This window comes from Ctenopharyngodon idella, chromosome 8, assembly GCF_019924925.1.
Source record: "Ctenopharyngodon idella isolate HZGC_01 chromosome 8, HZGC01, whole genome shotgun sequence".
Taxonomy (NCBI): domain Eukaryota; kingdom Metazoa; phylum Chordata; class Actinopteri; order Cypriniformes; family Xenocyprididae; genus Ctenopharyngodon; species Ctenopharyngodon idella.
Genome location: NC_067227.1, coordinates 16,127,459 through 16,144,332, shown reverse-complemented (window position 1 = coordinate 16,144,332; position 16,874 = coordinate 16,127,459). Strand labels below are relative to the sequence as shown.

At 35.6% G+C, this 16,874-nt stretch overlaps 2 protein-coding genes across 5 annotated transcripts in view; one reads left to right on the top strand and one right to left on the bottom strand.

Annotated features, from left to right (window-relative positions):
• ralgps1 (Ral GEF with PH domain and SH3 binding motif 1) overlaps positions 1-16,874 on the bottom strand; it is a 166,146-nt gene that overhangs the window by 124,014 nt on the left and 25,258 nt on the right. For all 4 annotated transcript variants that reach the window (XR_007931185.1, XM_051902280.1, XM_051902279.1 and 1 more), the window contains exons 2-5: positions 8,329-8,417; positions 7,113-7,246; positions 4,445-4,549; positions 2,325-2,375 (exon numbers count right to left, since the gene is read on the bottom strand). Coding sequence is in view for 3 of the 4 variants with exons in the window: in XM_051902280.1 (XP_051758240.1) it covers positions 2,325-2,375; positions 4,445-4,549; positions 7,113-7,169 (213 nt within the window). In the remaining variant the exon portion in view is untranslated. The remainder of the gene's footprint in view (positions 1-2,324; positions 2,376-4,444; positions 4,550-7,112; positions 7,247-8,328; positions 8,418-16,874) is intronic.
• si:dkey-191c17.2 (uncharacterized protein LOC100005628 homolog) lies at positions 10,801-11,676 on the top strand. Its single transcript, XM_051903886.1, has one exon. The coding sequence runs from the start codon at positions 10,801-10,803 to the stop codon at positions 11,614-11,616; it is 816 nt and encodes a 271-aa protein (XP_051759846.1). The 3' UTR covers positions 11,617-11,676.

Below are 16,874 nucleotides of genomic sequence, written 5' to 3'. Positions count from 1 at the left end.
GCTTTAAACGATACCAGACGAGGAATAAGGGTCTTATCTAGAGAAACGATCGGTCATTTTCTAAAAAATTTTTTAAATGTATGCGTTTTATATAAACAAATGATCGCCGTCAAGTGGTTCCGCCAACACCGCACTTCTGTATTCTTCAAAAAGCTTACGCTGTCCAACGCCTTCCCTATTCTACTTACGGAAAAAACGGAACTGGCGATGCGTTCTTTCCGTAAGTTGAATACGGAAGGCGTAGGACATACAGCGTAAGCTTTTTGAAGAATACAGAAATGCGGTTTTGGCGGAACCACTTGACGGCGATCATTTGTTTATATAAAGCGCATACATTTAAAAACATTTTTGGAAAATGACCGATCGTTTCTCTAGATAAGACCCTTATTCCTCGTCTGGTATCATTTAAAGCCCTTTGAAGCTGCACTGAAACTGTTAATTTTTACCTTCAACCGTTTGGAGACCATTGAAGTCCACTATATGGAGAAAAATCCTAGAATGTTTTCCTCAAAAATCTTCATTTCTTTTCGACTGAAGAAAGAAATACATAAATATCTTGGATGACATGGGGCTGAGTAAATTATCAGGAAATTTTAATTTAAAAGTGGACTAATCCTTTAACCTGCTAAATGCCCAAATGTAAATGTCAATTACCATGATAGTATCTTAGCGCTAGCTTATGATAAACATTTTGTAACTTTATATTCTAAACACATGCAGACACACTTTTGGCAGAGGTCTAACATCCTTGTGTTATTCGCTCTAACGCTCTAATGAGGCACGCATAGAATGCTATCTTAGTATTGCCTTAAAGTAGTATTTATTGCCTCAGAATGTTGTTTAGAATGTTACAAGTTGTGGAGGAATTCCGGTGAGGAAAAGAAAGTCATTTCTATTCTCAGAACAAACATAAAACAAACACAACAGGATCATATAAAGGCTATTCAAATGAGCATGTTTAAATTTATTCATTTGATATGAAGAACAGGCATGCCAACTAGTTACTGACCTGATGCAGACCAATATACACTAAGCTGAAGCGGATTGATATCATCTTGGTCTGTAGCGAGGGTTACGTAAAGTAACATGAAAATAAGCGGGATTAAACCCATAAGACTTTTGTTCATCTTCAGAACACAAATGAAGATCTTTTTGATGAAATCTGAGAGCTTTCTGTCCCTGCATAGACAGCCTATACAGCTGAAACTTCATAAAAAAAAAAAAGAAGTTCATAAAGAGATCGTAAAACTAATCCATATGAATTGAGTGGTTTAGTCCAAATTTTCTGAAAAAAACTAAATCACTTTATATGATGAACAGATTTAATTTAGGCTTTTATTCACATTTAAACATTGATCAGCGAAGATAAACAGAAGCTCAACCGAACTTGCTTGACGCGTGAAAACAAATCTCTTGTGGAAGCTCAAACGTGCTGCCTAACACACGAGAATGAACCTCATTGGTTCTCGTACGCGTCAAGCAAACATGCTTGAGCTTCTATTTACACAACTGATTTGTGAGTTGATGAATGTTTATGTGAATAAAGACTAAATTCAATCTGTTTATCATATAACGTGATCGAGTCTCTTCAGAAAATTTGCACTAAACCGCTCAATTCATATGGATTAGTTTTACGATCTCATTATGAACTTTTTGAAGCGTCAGAAGCGTCAACAAAGTTTCAGTTGTGTAAGCTGTATGGAGGGACAGAAAGCTCTCAGATTTCATCAAAAAGATATTCATTTGTGTTCAAAAGATGAACAAAACTCTTATGGCTTTGGAACGACATGAGAATATTTGTTACAGAAAGCTAAACACATTTACAATTTATTATAGATTCAGTTTATATGGAGGTCTATGTTTTGGATGAATATTTTGGTGGGTCACTGCCCCACCTGCCCTTACAGACGAGCCACAGCTGCTGACAACGTTCTACGCAAAACCTGCAGTAAACTGTAAAGTGCCTTGGCAGACAAGTTTTCATTATCTGTGGAAAAACTTCTCACTGATCCTGGTCCAAATCTATCATATCTGTTATGAGTGCCTTTCCATTGTCGTCTTCACATAAAATGTTAATTAAGGAAAGTACTGAGGGTTCTGTAACTGCAGAGGATAAGCTCTGGTTAAAGTAATGGAAGAATGTGGAGCTAGATTCTGTGGGTACTGTGGTCTCTGTGTGTGTGTCATTAATGCACTGCTATAGTGCCACGTCACACTAATCTGTAGCACCAGAGAGCACATGAGATCAGTTCACAGCTGTGGGGCTCATGTGGCTTGATAAACACAGAAGATGTGTATTTAGTTGCCATGGATATCTGTCTCACCTCAGGCTGTATCGCTTTAAATACAGGAGCATCCATCAAAGTGATCTGACTCTGCAAAATAAAAGCAACAATGTTAAAACTACCAACAAATTCAAGCTTCAAAAGGATATCTTACTCAAATATAAAAATAATTTCATAATTTAATAACCTCAAGTTGTTCCAAGCCTGTATGACTTTCTTTCTTGTGTAGAATACAAAATGAGATGTTTAGCAGAATGCCCAGGCTGCTCTTTTCCATACAGTAAAAGCAGATGGATACCAGTGTCAGCCGTGGTTACCATTTGCTTTCATTGTATGGGAAAAAGTAAATCATAATTTTTGGTGAAGTATTACATTAATATATTTGCAGAGCACGTAAGAGGTGCAGCAAGTACTTTGTGTTTACATGCAAGTCTTTATCTCATGTGAATGTACAGTTTAAAAAAATAAATAAATAAATAAATAAATATATATATATATATATATATATATAATTTTTTTATTTATTTTATTTTATTTTTTTAACAAAAGTACTATTGACTTGTTCAGGGGCATTTTTTTTTGTTTGTTTGTTTTTTGTGGTGGAAAAAGTTAAGTAATTCACCTTTAATAGAGCCTTATCAAATGAATAGGAAATTAAATACTTGACTTGAGCTGACATATTCATGAGATTCATGAGAAAGTTGAAATTTAATAACTAGGCCATTGTGCACTTAAAGTCAGAGATGGAATTGACACGAATAAGTGTGAGCAATGATCTGATAATATATGCTGCTAAAGTCTGAGAACATTTTGCTTAAATTTTTCATAAAACAGTGACGCAAACATTAAGCAAAAAAGAAAAAAAGAAATTTGTTGCCCTAGTTTCAAATCACTGCAATTTCCATGTCAAACCCTCACTAAGTGGCATTACATTTTTTTTTAATTTTCCCTATACACATGAGGCTTTAATAAAGTTAAAATATCAAACTTAACTCAGATAAACTCAGATAAATGTCAACTATCAACTAGTGTTAAAATCAACCAAATGTAATGTATTATTTTCCTACAACCCTAAACTCAAAAAAATGAACTTTCACTGTTAGTTTCACTCAAACCATCCTTGTTCACATTACTTAAAAAACTCATTTAACTACATGAATGTAATTTAACTGCGTTGTTTCTACTAAAAATGAGTATTGTCAGCTTTACTTAATAAGTATTTGTTTAGTCAACTTAACATTGCTGAGTGAAACGCACAAATTAATGTTGACATCTGTAGAGATCCATAGTTCCCAGCATGCTTTGCAAGGGACTGCATTAAGAGAGTAAATTAAGGGATTAAAGTGTTATGTAATGTGTTTTTCAGTAAAGGGAAAGATGTTGTTAGTTTATGTTAGTGTTTAATGTGCAGTTATGTTGGACATTTAGAGTAGTTTCTGTAATGTTTTTTAATTTTGTGGTTACCATTATGCAGAAGAGTGCTGCCGAAGTTTAGGCTGTGAGCCTCATATACGCGTGTTTAGGATGGAATTCCTGCTCTCAATTCAATTGAGTTTGTTCAATGAATTATTTTTTGAGTGCATTTTGTAGAGAAAATAGATCATTTATTAAGGTAAATTAATTCAATAAATGTGTTCACCTTACGTAATGAACACAACATTATTAAGTAAACTGCACATATAAATATTATGTAACAGTGACATTCAAATGATTTGTATTTACTCAAAGAAGTTTTGTCAGCTTTAATTGAATTTCTTTTGTTCATACAACTAAATTGTTATGTGTACAGATTACTCAATATAGTTGCGTGGAACCACTTGACACTTCTTCTTCAAGTAAATCCAACAATTAATTTTTTGTAAGTTTAATTTTATATCAACATTCAACCTCAAAAGACACTAAACATAAGCTTTGAGTGAGGAACAGACTGAAGTTTAGGTTTTTATTAAGTGATAAACTTCCTCTCTGTATCTGTGTCAATGGGAGTAAAATTTGTAGGGCTTGCAGCGCCCCTAGAGGTAAATTAACATAGAAACTGCAGCAATTTATACCTGCAGCAGTATAACATATAAACATATTTTATATTAAGAAAAAGTAAGTATGCATAGTCATGTTTTTCTAATAAGACCCGGTACAAACTAGAGTATTTATAAACTTACAGCAAACTCCTCGGGTGTCACTTTGAGCATGTCAAACACCACCGCGTCAAAGCTCTTGGCAGAGTCCAAGCTCCGTCCATCCAGGGACTCGGAACTACTGCTGTCCTGCAAACACAGGAGGAAGACAGTTAGGCAGAAAAGGGAGAGAAAAACTTGACATATTATCAGGTATGATATTTCATACACCTATAAAATCCATATGGACAAGGAGTCATGGTCAGTTTCACTCTTCCTGTGGACATTTAATCAGTTTAATTACCATTGTCCATTTGAATTACTTTATTCCATTTGATTATTCAGCCCAGATGGTAAAAGTCGATAAGAATGCAACCACATCACTTTATTAACAGGCCATGAGCCAATTCAGTCTATATTATAATTAAAGCCAGACAAAAATAGACCACATAACAAAGGCTTGGGAAGGAAAGATACAGTCATTATGAAAAGAACGATTGCTCCTTAGCAAATTATCCTGACAGATCCCCTTTGAAGTTTCCCCATTCCATCCAGTGTAATATCCGTACTGATGTAAAATCTCAGTCTTATCTTCTCAGTGCTTTATCTGTTCTGTGTGCACCCTTAACTGCTGGAAGATTCGTTCATGCCCTCATTCCTGGTTATTATTACTATTAACGGTGTACACTACCATTCAAAAGTTTGGAGTCAGTACAAGAAAAAAAATTATTTTTATTCTGCAAGGATGCATAAAATTAAATTGAAAAGTGACAGTATGTTACTAAATGTTTTCATTTCAAGTGTAGCGAATTAGCTCAAAAGGGAAATATGAATAATCAATCATAACTCGTTATAATTAATTATAAATATTGGAATCAGTTAATCGATTTAACCTGATGTAGCTGAATTAATTTTACAATCAATTAATATGTTTGGCCAGCGAACACTCAGTATTGATCATCCATCAACTCTTCAGAAAGAATATTTTCCCTGGCCACAGAAAAATATCGCTTTCTTAGCACGTAGCTATGACCGTAATCGTTATCAGGAACAACTCGCAAGAATGTGAAGTTTTATTTAACTAAATCACAAACACATAGCTAGACTAAACACACACAAACATACACTTCATGCATACATAGAGAGAGTGGAAATTAATTTGAACCATAGCATAACAGGGGAATGAAGCTATGAAAGAGTCATTTAATGAGCTGGAAGAACCATCAGTTTCTCACTCACTTGAAAGTGACCTCATTTGCATGAGGGGAGTAAGCTTGTAGCTTTGTGTACATTTATACTCTGATAAATATAATAAACATACAATGCATTCTATGAGATGGTGATGTCCACCAAAGTGTGAGTCATTAAACAAGGAGTAATTTGGTATAAAACACCACCTAGATGGGCTACATTATCTAGAAGTTTTGTCCTCGGGCATGCATAACACTTTACAATATACAAAAGAACACTATACAAACAGTAATAATACACAAAATGTACTGAGGAAATGCATGTTCCTTCATTTAAGCAAAGTTGTTAATTAATTAGTGGAAAGGAAAGCATTTTTATAGGCCAATTTGCCAAGTGTCTTTGAAGTGTGTGATTGCAGCAGAAAGGTGATAGCTCTCAGTGGGGGAGCCCGACATTTCGGGGCCTGCATGGGTGAAGGGTTGGAAGAGTAACTTTTACAATTGTGTGTTTGATCGATTCAGATTCTATTTTACATTATTTTACATTACATTAAAAAAATGAATCACAGTTTCCACAAAAATATGAAGCTGCTCAACTGTTTTCAACATTTAATATAATAAGAATTGTTTCTTGAGCACCAAATCAGCATACTAGAATCATGTGACACTAGAGTAATGATTGGTAAAAATTCAGCTTTCACAGGAAGAAAGTACATTTTAAAATATAATAGAAATAGGAAAAAAAATATTTTAAATTGTAATAGTATTTCACAATATTACTGTTTTACTAAGAAAAAAGGAGGAAATATGCATCACAACCACAAGTTAAATTGTAAAAAAGTACTCCTAATTGGCAGATTAATTTGGGCTAGATCAATTTGAAAATAGTGTTAAAATTATTTTAGTATGCCCCCTGTCCCAGTGCAGAATAACCTTTGGCTTCACGGACATTTGTATAACCTCTTACCTTATGAAACCGTGTCAGTTTGCTTCACAAAAAATAAATGTGTCACATCTACTGAACTATCCCTGACTCTCTAGATGGGTTCTAGTTCACACAATATGACAATGACATAACTGTCTCACTGGAGCAGAATCCTGCCAGTGTGCATTTGAACCTATCAGCACTGATGGGCCAACAAGCTGCTATTTCTCTGATCTGATTTCCCTTAGCAAGCCAATATCACGTCATCTAACCTAGGCGCTGTACACAACACTCAGTTCAGACTCAACAGCGCCCCCACTCAGTGTAGAACAATCACATGCACGGCGAGGCTGTAATAATCAGCTGCAATACATCTCTAATTTATAATCCTGCCTTATTTACCAACTTTCTGATATTGATACTGGCAAAAAGACTAAATTAAATGGAATGAAAGAAATAAAACTATATATAACAGCTATGTAAAAAAGATCGGCAGGTCAAACGGTTTAGAAAAATCAAGAAAGCATGCACTGTCAAAAATAACAGGAGAGATGTTGTGTTTAACTTTTTCATAAACAAATGGGATGTGTTTTAGTACCTGTGTGTGGCGGGAGGTGATGCTGACGCTGGCAGGAAGTCCATTCCTCCTGTACATGCTCTCAGTCAGAAGAGAAGATCCAGATCACAGCCGACCTCAGCTGCTCACCGCCACACACGACCTCTCAGCCATCCCTGGAAGACACATGCAGACACACAATATTTCACCTTATTTTATGCCCAAATAGGTGTATATGGCTATTTGGAAAGATTTTGATTTTGTTTTACTAAGCCTATTAAATACAAAATTATGACTTCAAAAGAAAAGTTAATTATGATTTAACACAGTATTACTCTATTTGGGATCTACTCACTCTGAGGAGCAATGCATAATACAGCCAGAAGAGGGAGGACGTCACCACAAATGCAGACTCTCTCCCCTCAACATGACTCTTGCATCTGCCCTACATTCAGTCAGCCAGCCATTTCTTGTTCAAATAAGCCATATCCATATCATAGCCATATCATGAAAAGACCCTGCAGGGCTGCTCTCCTATGTGCTATTGAATATAATGTTGCAGTCTGTATGGCCAAATGCAGTCCAGAATTGAAGTGCATGGGTAACAGAAGGAATAGCTACAGAATAGCTTTAAAAAGAAAAAACTTTAACGCAATTGCAATCTTAAAAAAGGTTGTGATCACCCAAGTATGGCACATCGTCACCCCAGGGTTATTATCAACCTTTTTGCTACTGACATAACTGTGTGTGTTTTTGTCTGTTCAAGCGCGTAAAAGAACTCAATGCGGCACTGGCACGCTGTCTGAAGCGGCTTTTCTGTGCACGCATTTTGGGTGTTTGTTCACAGAGAGCCGCTTAACAGACAACGCGCCAGTGTAGATTTGAGTGTTTTTTTTGCATCTTATCATGCTTGAATGGTTTAATGCCACTTGAAATGAATGATAGCATGATTATATACTGCAGCACAGCCAAAGGATGGCAGAAAGAAAAAAAACGGATGCTGCATTAATTGCGTTCAATATTTTTTTAACTCGTTAAACTGAAAAAAAAAAAAAAAAAGCAAAATTAATGCGTTCACTTTGAGAGCCCTACTCATTTCTTTTTAAGGGTTCATGATATCATACATTTTTTATTTTTGCTAAAATGTACTTATAATGTTAGTCAATGTTTTTGTACCAAACATGCAGGTTTTTCATTAGTTTCAAAACAACTAACTGGTAAGATAATACTAAAATACAATTTGTACAGATATTCATACCCATTTTGTTTTGCCAGATCTTTCACATGGTTAATATCTGCATGGTAGTGTTGGTGAAGGCCATCCCAATCGCCAATTCTTTAGTAATACTGAAAGAGAGAGAGACAACAGGAAGACTTATGATTAAAATACAAATACCTTTGGCAAATCATCAAGGTTGGTTTCCCCAGTTTCAGTCAAATATAACAAATACAATTGTGAGGCATCAAGTTTTTTTTTTTCTTCCTGACTTATTACACATTTGCAAACATGGATAAAATGTACTATAGTGTTTCAGAGTTAAATACACTAGCCAGAGGCATGGATACACTTGCTGATTACCTGAGAGCAGCAGCATTTAACTAGCGTAATCGAGTGTGAAGAATTCAGTCAATACTGTTAACACTCATGTTTGCTGTCCACAGGCAAGCCTGCATTTGTTTATTTGCCAATATTTGTCCACATGGCTTGAATGTGAATGCCTAATGGAATTAAGTAGACACATTCTAGCAACACTACTGTTCAAAAGTTTAGGGTTAGTAAGATTTCTTAATGTTTTTTTTAAAAAAGTCTCCTATGCATTTAATGCGTATAAATGAGTTTAGTTTAAACACAGATATCAACATGTGCTGTTCAGGTATCACCTGCGCATGCACGCTATCAACACCCGGGTGATGACGGCATAAATGACTGGTCAAATTAGAGCATACGGCACTCGCATTGAACAAAGTTTACAAAGAGTGACTGTTTTGTCCACTTTTTTTTTTCTTTTTTTTTTTTTTGATCATCGCTGTTGTAATGTATTGGAGGACAAATTTCGAGTATGGGTTACCATACTTGGCCTTTGTCATGTCACTAGTTGTCACTAGATCATGAACAGTACTGTGGCAGCAGTGGAGTCATTCAGGTTCCTGGGCTCTACCATCTCTCAGGATCTAAAGTGGGACAATCACATTGAATCACATTGTGAAAAAGGCCCAGCAGAGGAAGTACTTCCTTCACCAGCTGAGGAAGTTCAATTTGCCACAGGCGCTGCTGATGCAGATCTACTCAGCCGTCATTGAGTCTGTCCTCTGCACTTCAATAACTGTCTGGTTTGGCTCAGCTACAAAATCAGATATCACAAGACAACAGAGGACGGTTTGGACTGCTGAGAGGAATATTGATGATCCTCTGCCCACCCTCTAAGAACTGTATACACCCAGAATGAGAAAAGGGGCTCCAAAAATTACTCTGGATCCCTCACATCCAAGCCTTCTTCTCTCTGAACTTTTGTCGTCTGGCCGGTTTATATATTTATATTATTAACATATCTTTATTTTTTTTTATTTTACTATCTGTGTTCTTTTGCTGTTTCTGTGTACTGGAAGCTTCTCTGTCACCAAAACTAATTCCTTGTGTGTGCAAACATACTTGGCAATAAAGCTCTTTCTGATTCTGATTATATTTTAAAACGTAGTTTATTTTTGTGATGGCAAAGCTGAATTTTCAGCATCATTACTCCAGTCTTCAGTGTCACATGATCCTTCAGAAATCATTCTAATTTGCTGATTTGGTGCTCAAAAACATTTCTTATTATTCCTGTTATTATCAATGTTAAAAACAGTTGTGCTGCTTAATATTGTTGTGGAAACCACAATACATTTTTGCATGATTCTTTTATGAAAAGAAATTAGAGCTGTTACTTTCAATGCATCTTACCACAGTAACCATAGACACAGACTGTAACTACAACACAACTATAAAAAGATAACATCAGCTAAACAATAACCTACAAAACATTTTGGATTGTTGTTTGAACTGCCCTGCAGGTAAGGTAACTTTCTTGATACAATAAACAGAATTTACTAACACAAGATTTGTCTTGAATATATGCTTAATTTTGCTTCAGGTAGGTATGTAAAGGATAATGTATAAAAATGTCAGCCATTATCACTAAATAAACCATGACAGGGAGATCAGGACAATGACATGAAGTAGAAGGGTCTTGTTTCACCCTGAAGGGGGGATCATTTAGCAAAAAAACAAAACCCCAACAAGCTTAAATTTACTTGTTTGAACTTAAAAATATATCCCCAAAAATGATATATTGGCATGAGTTGAAATTGTACTATCCCAATTATTAGATTAGTTTAATGGTCAAATACACTGTTTTTCACCACTTAATAGATTTCAGAATCAAGAATATACTACATTTTTTTACACTAAAATCACAACAGTAAAAATAATCTGTTATACAGTGAATGATATCTCTTTTTTTCTGAGTTGCTGTTTAAATTCTAGACTGTTTTATATTAGCTTAGCTTAGACATTTAATTCATATGCTGAATTATTCCTCTGGGTAACTGAATTTGACTGCTGTTTTTCACATACACCATCATATTTACAAGTATTTTGCAAGCCAGTCTGAGAAAAAATGTCCAGATTTTGCATGCACTAACAAAAGCTAAAACCCAAATTCTCAATTCAAACAGATGTTTCTAAATTGTGACAATGGATGAAAACCTCAAAGTGTTTGAAGACACCATGCAGGTTCCAGTGAAGATAGAGTATGAGCTGGGAGAGCAGACAGAGCAACGCCTCAGGGAAATGGGCGTCCATTGTGTGGGGGAAACCTTAGACGTAGAGTACTACTACGATACTGACAGCTTCCAACTGGCTTCTACACAGACCTGGTTGAATCAGCATAATGGCCAGTGGGGACTGATCCTGCCAGAAGAAGGAGAGCTAAATCACGCTCAATCAGACGACACCAAGAAGTCAAAAGATGAACATTTTGAAGAAAAGAAAAGCAAAATACTCAACTCATCACCTGAAGAAAAATCAGCAACAGGTGCTGCTTTAATAGAAACATCAAGCAATAATCGTCCTGAGAAGAAAATGTGCAAAATCCAAGTTCAGAGAACATCCTCGGCTACATCTCCAACATACACAGAACTAAGTGACCCACACGCCATCATGTCGCGTCTCTCAAAGTGTCTCCAACTCCCTCTGACCCACAATAAAATGCAAAGCATGACCATGAAGAACTTCTTGAAAATGGCCCAGATCCAGATGTATGACAGCTGGACCAGGACCAGCAAAGCGAAGTACTCTCTGCCTGGTGGCTTCTCACTAGTGGTGGAGAGAAACTACAGAATTCCCACTGAAACTCCTTCTGCATTTTTGATGATGAATGCTGATGTGCTCAGCATAAGCAGTGAGCTGGAAAAGATGGACCGACTGTGCAAAGAACTAGGCTTAAAACCAAAGGCAAAGTCATTACAAACTGTTGTTGAAGCCTGTAGTGGTCATGTGGACATCTACTAATAATTCCCTGTCTTGTTTTTACTTTCTAATCAATAAAATTGGCAAAAAGATCATTTTAAGAAAGTTATACTAACTTTCCTAAATATTGTAAAGGGTTACCATGGTGATCTAATAACGACCATGACAATCAAAATGTTTTAATCTAAAAAAATGTATATCTATATATCTATCTACCTATCTATCTCAGTCACAAGACTGTTTGATAAAAAAAAAGATAACACTGTATGTAATATAATATAGTATAATATATTATAATATAATACAATATAATATAATATAACATAATATAATATAACATAATATAATATAACATAATATAATATGTAAGCATAATCTAACTTCTGTTGCTGTTCACAGTCAGGGACTATTTTTTCCGGCAGAAGGAAGGCTTTTAGTAAGTTTACTTCATGAAAGTTGCATTGTTACATATTCTTGGCTTTAATATTTGTATTGTGTGGTAACCATTTTATAAAAGCAATAAGGTGCTCGAGGCTAGTGCTGTATCGTGAATAAGTCATGGCTGAAGGGCTTTGTTAGGTACAATGCAAAGCGTCCGCCGGAAAAATAGTCCCTGACCGTGAACAGCAACATTATTACGCTATTAGATGGCACCAAAGACTGTCTTTATGAGTGTGTCAGTCAGTAGCGAAGACTTTTACATTGAAAAGACTGAACTGTTGTGAACACGGAACAAGACGCAACTGACAATTGCTTTGACTAGCGCTGTCAGTCATGGGAAAACCCCTTAACTGTTAAAAGGACAAATAATACAGCAGACATTTAAACAGATTTTTTAACATAGGACTGACCTGAAGGAAAATGTTAAATCTGAATGCAGGTAATAAACTCGCTCACTCGATCTCTTTCTTACAACACTCTTCTACATAATACAGTAAGCTTCAATGAACAATATCAATTGAGAACATACAGTTTACGTTGCTAAGAGTGGTTGCTAAGGGTGTCGTGTAGTGATACACAGAACCGTTGGGTGAAGCGGTCATAGCCGTGTTTTATTGTGAATAAAACACAGCTATTGACCAATCAAAATCAAGGACAGGAACTAACCGTTTTATAAAATATAATATATTATAATGTAATATAATATACAGTGCCCTCCACTAATATTGGCACCCTTGGTAAATATTAGCAAAGGTGGCTTTGAAAATAAAGCTTCATTGTTTATCCTTTTGATCTATCATTAAAAAATTCACAAAATTCTAACCTTTCATTTAAGTAAAACAATTGAAAATGGGGGTAAAAGCTCATTATGAAATAAATGTTTTTCTCTAGTTCACGTTGGCCACAATTATTGGCACCCGATTATTGCAACCTCCTTTTGCCAAGATAACAGCTCTGAGTCTTCACCTATAATGCCTGATGAGTTTGGAGAACACCTGACAAGATATCAGAGACCATTCCTTCACGCAGAATCTCTCCAGGTCCTTCAGATTCCCAGCTCCATGTTGGTGCTTCTTCTCTTCAGTTCACTCCACTCATTTTCTATATGGGTTCAGGTCAGGGGACTGGGATGGCCATGGCAGAAGCTTCATTTTGTGCTCAGTGACACTTTTTTGTGTTGGTTTTGATGTTTGTTTTGGATCATTGTCTTGATGGAAGATCCAACCACGGCCCATTATAAGATTTCTAGCAGAAGTGATCTGTTGGTATTTGATAGAATCCATGATACCATGTATCTGAACAAGATGTCCAAGACCTCCAGCAGAAAAATTGGCCCACAACATTAAAGATCCAGCAGTATATTTAACCGTGGGCATGGGGTACTTTTTATCCCTGTGTGCACCAAACCCATCTGGTGGGTTTGCTGCCAAAAAGCTTTTTTTTTAAGTTTTATCTGATCATAGAACCAGGTCCCTTTTGAAGTTTCAGTCTTGTCTGACAACTGAATATGCCGGAGATTGTTTCTGGATGAGAGCAGAGGATTTTTCTTGAAATCCTCCCGAACAACTTTTGATGATGTAGGTGCTGTTTGATTTTTTTTTTTTTTTTTTGGCTTTCTGAGACTCAAAACTCAAATAATCTCTGCAATTCTCCAGCTGTGATCCTTGGAGAGTCTTTGGCCACTCAAACTTTCCTCCTCACCACACATTAGGACAATATAGACACATGTCCTCTTCCAGGCAGATTTGTAACATCTTTAGTTGATTGCAACTTCTTAATTATTGCCCTGATGGTGGAAATCGGGATTTTCAATGCTTTAGCTTTTTTCTTACAGCCACTTTCTGTTTTTTGAAGCTCAACAATCTTTTGCTGCACATCAGAACTATATTCTTTGGTTTTACTCATTGTGATGAATGATTAAGGGAATTTGGCCTTTGTGTTTCCTCATGTTTATACTCCTGTGGAACAGGAAGTCATGGCTGGACAATTTCATGTTCATGATCACCCTGGTGTGCTAAAAAATGTAAATATGAATGGGAATATACTTCAGAGATATTTTACTCATAAGAATTTCTAGGGGTGCCAATAATTGTGGCCAACATGTATTGGAGAAAAACATTTATTTCATAATGTGAGTTTCCCCCCATTTTCAATCGTTTTACTTCGATGAAAGGTTAGAATTTTCTGAATTTTCTGAATAAAGATCAGAAGGATAAACAATGCAGATTTATTTTCACAGCTGCCTTTGCTCATATTTACTAAGGGTGCCAATATTTGTGGAGGGCACTGTAATATAATATAATATAATATAATATAATATAATATAATGATTATGACTCCTCTGCTTCTTCCTACCACACCGGAAAAGGAGACACAATATTGTGCATTACATTTAAATTTCACTTATTTGGATAGCAAAATGTGATTGAAATTTAAACTGTACAATTATTGCAGTTCTCTCAAATAATTACAAATAAATAACCACGAGTCAGATGATTAGTCAATCGCGACAGGCCAACATGTAGAACCTAACTGTAAGGTGTTTTCATCTTTATCAACTGCATTATTCTGTATTAGGCCACTGTAACACATAAAAACTAAAACTACTCAAAATAGCTGAAATAAACATCTTAGAAAAAAATATTAAAACAAATGAAATTGTTCTTGGAAACATTATTGTTTCCTAAAGACTCACAGGTGTGATTTTGCCCTGTTTCATCTAAGAGACAGATTCAGCTGAAGCACCTGCTGCTGAGACATCTATAGTTTCTATGGCAACAGAAAGAGCTCTAATGTGTTCATATTTTTTATATTATACACATGAGGGCAGAGCAGTCTGCAGGCAACAATCTGCCACATTGGATGTCCGACATGTTCAACACTGGCAATGTTTCTTGTCCCTGACTCCAGAGGACCTGCAGTATTGTACATCTCTCTTCTTCTAGTAACAAAAGTATGAATCTCTCAACAATATAATACATTTATTTCATGTGACAGGGGCTTTTATCTAAAGTGACTTACAGTGCATTCAGGGTATACATTTTATCAGTATCAGTGTTCCCTGGGAATTGAACCCATGACCTTGTCAATACTAGTGTCGTGCTCTACCAGTCAAGCTACACAACAACTCTAAGGTCTAAAACAAACAGAAAACATGGGTTGCTCCTGAAACAATAACAGATTTTCTCATCAGCACTTGCAGTAGACAGCAGATTTCATGGAGGCGTAACGAACAACAAAACAACACAATATAGTATAGCAGATTCTCCGGCTTCACTACCACAGACTTGAAGGTTTGCCATCCACCCCAAAGATTTAATATGGGAGCAATACACAGAAACTGAAGCAACATAATGAGGAGGATAAGAAAGAACATCTATTAGGGTATATGTTGATTTGAGATAGCTGAGCTAAATAAACTTCACTGGTAAAATACACAAGACAGTCACACCACTATTTGTTAATAAGATACCATTGTCAATGTTATTAAGTAAGTAAAAATAAGCACATTAAGTAAAGTGAAGAGAACTAAATGCAATAAATAAACATGAGATGCCAATGAAATTCAAATGGTATATATTAGGTTTGCAAGAGGTAAATTTGACATTCATAACTTTCATTGCATTTTAATGTCATGTATAGTCATTAAAAATTACCTTTAACAGATAAGCATAATATTTATACATCAATCAGTTTCATGACATTTCTAACTATTTGATTTTATATTAACTATTGATACGTTAGGAATGATATAATTTAATGAAGTTATTAATGTTACCTAGGGTTAGGTTTATTCTTTACAGTCAAAGTTATATAACAAACCTATTGGACACACTGGCTTTGAACCACAATATAACTATTTGTATAATTTATTAAAAGGAAAAAGAACTGGATCATTCAATTTCTGCAGTGCAGTGGTTCTCAACATGGGGCCGTGGCCCACTAGGGGGCCTCAGCAAACTTCCAAAGGTGCCACAGGATGACTATTATTATTGTTGATACATGACATTCATCTTAAACTGTGGTTAATTAATTTAACTATATTAACACTTACAGTTCCTTTTCATTAAAAAAAAAAAAAAAAAAAAGTTGAAAACAAGCTGCTTTGTCATGATTACAGACGAAATATCGGAGGAAATCTCTTAGCTTATACAGGGGGATTTTGAATGTGGTGAATTTACATTTCCCAAAGGGGGAAAAAAAAAAACATATGAATATAATAAAATAAAATAACACACACACACACCTTTGTAATATATATATATATATATATATTTTACAAATAACTTTTGTAATATTACAAAGGTTATGTATGTGTTATTTTATTATATTAATATTTTAGTTTGTATGTGTGTGTGTGTGTGTGTGTGTGTGGTCCCCACAAGGATAGTAAAACCTGAGATCACCTACATTGTGGGGACCAGCCAGCAGTTCCCCTGGGGAGGAAATGGATTAATAAACATACTAAATGATGTTTTTGTGAAAATGTAAAAATGCAGAATGTTTTCTGTGATGGGTAGGTTTAGGGGTAGGGTAAAGGTTAGGGGATAGAATATACAGTTTGTACAGTATAAAAACCAAGACGTCTATGGAGTGTCCCTACAAGGATAGTGAACCAGACATATGTGTGTGTGTGTGTGTGTGTGTGTGTGTGTGTGTGTGTATTTGTTTTAACTATACTTGTGAGGACCAAATGTCCTCACTTATATTGTGAAATACTTTGACAACCCACTAGTGAGGACATTTGACTGGTCCTCACTAGTTTAAAAGGCTTATAAATCAGCTAGTGATGTGCACAGGTTTCTGTGATGGGTAGGTTTAGGAGTAGGGGTTGGGTTAGGTGATAGAAAATATCATTG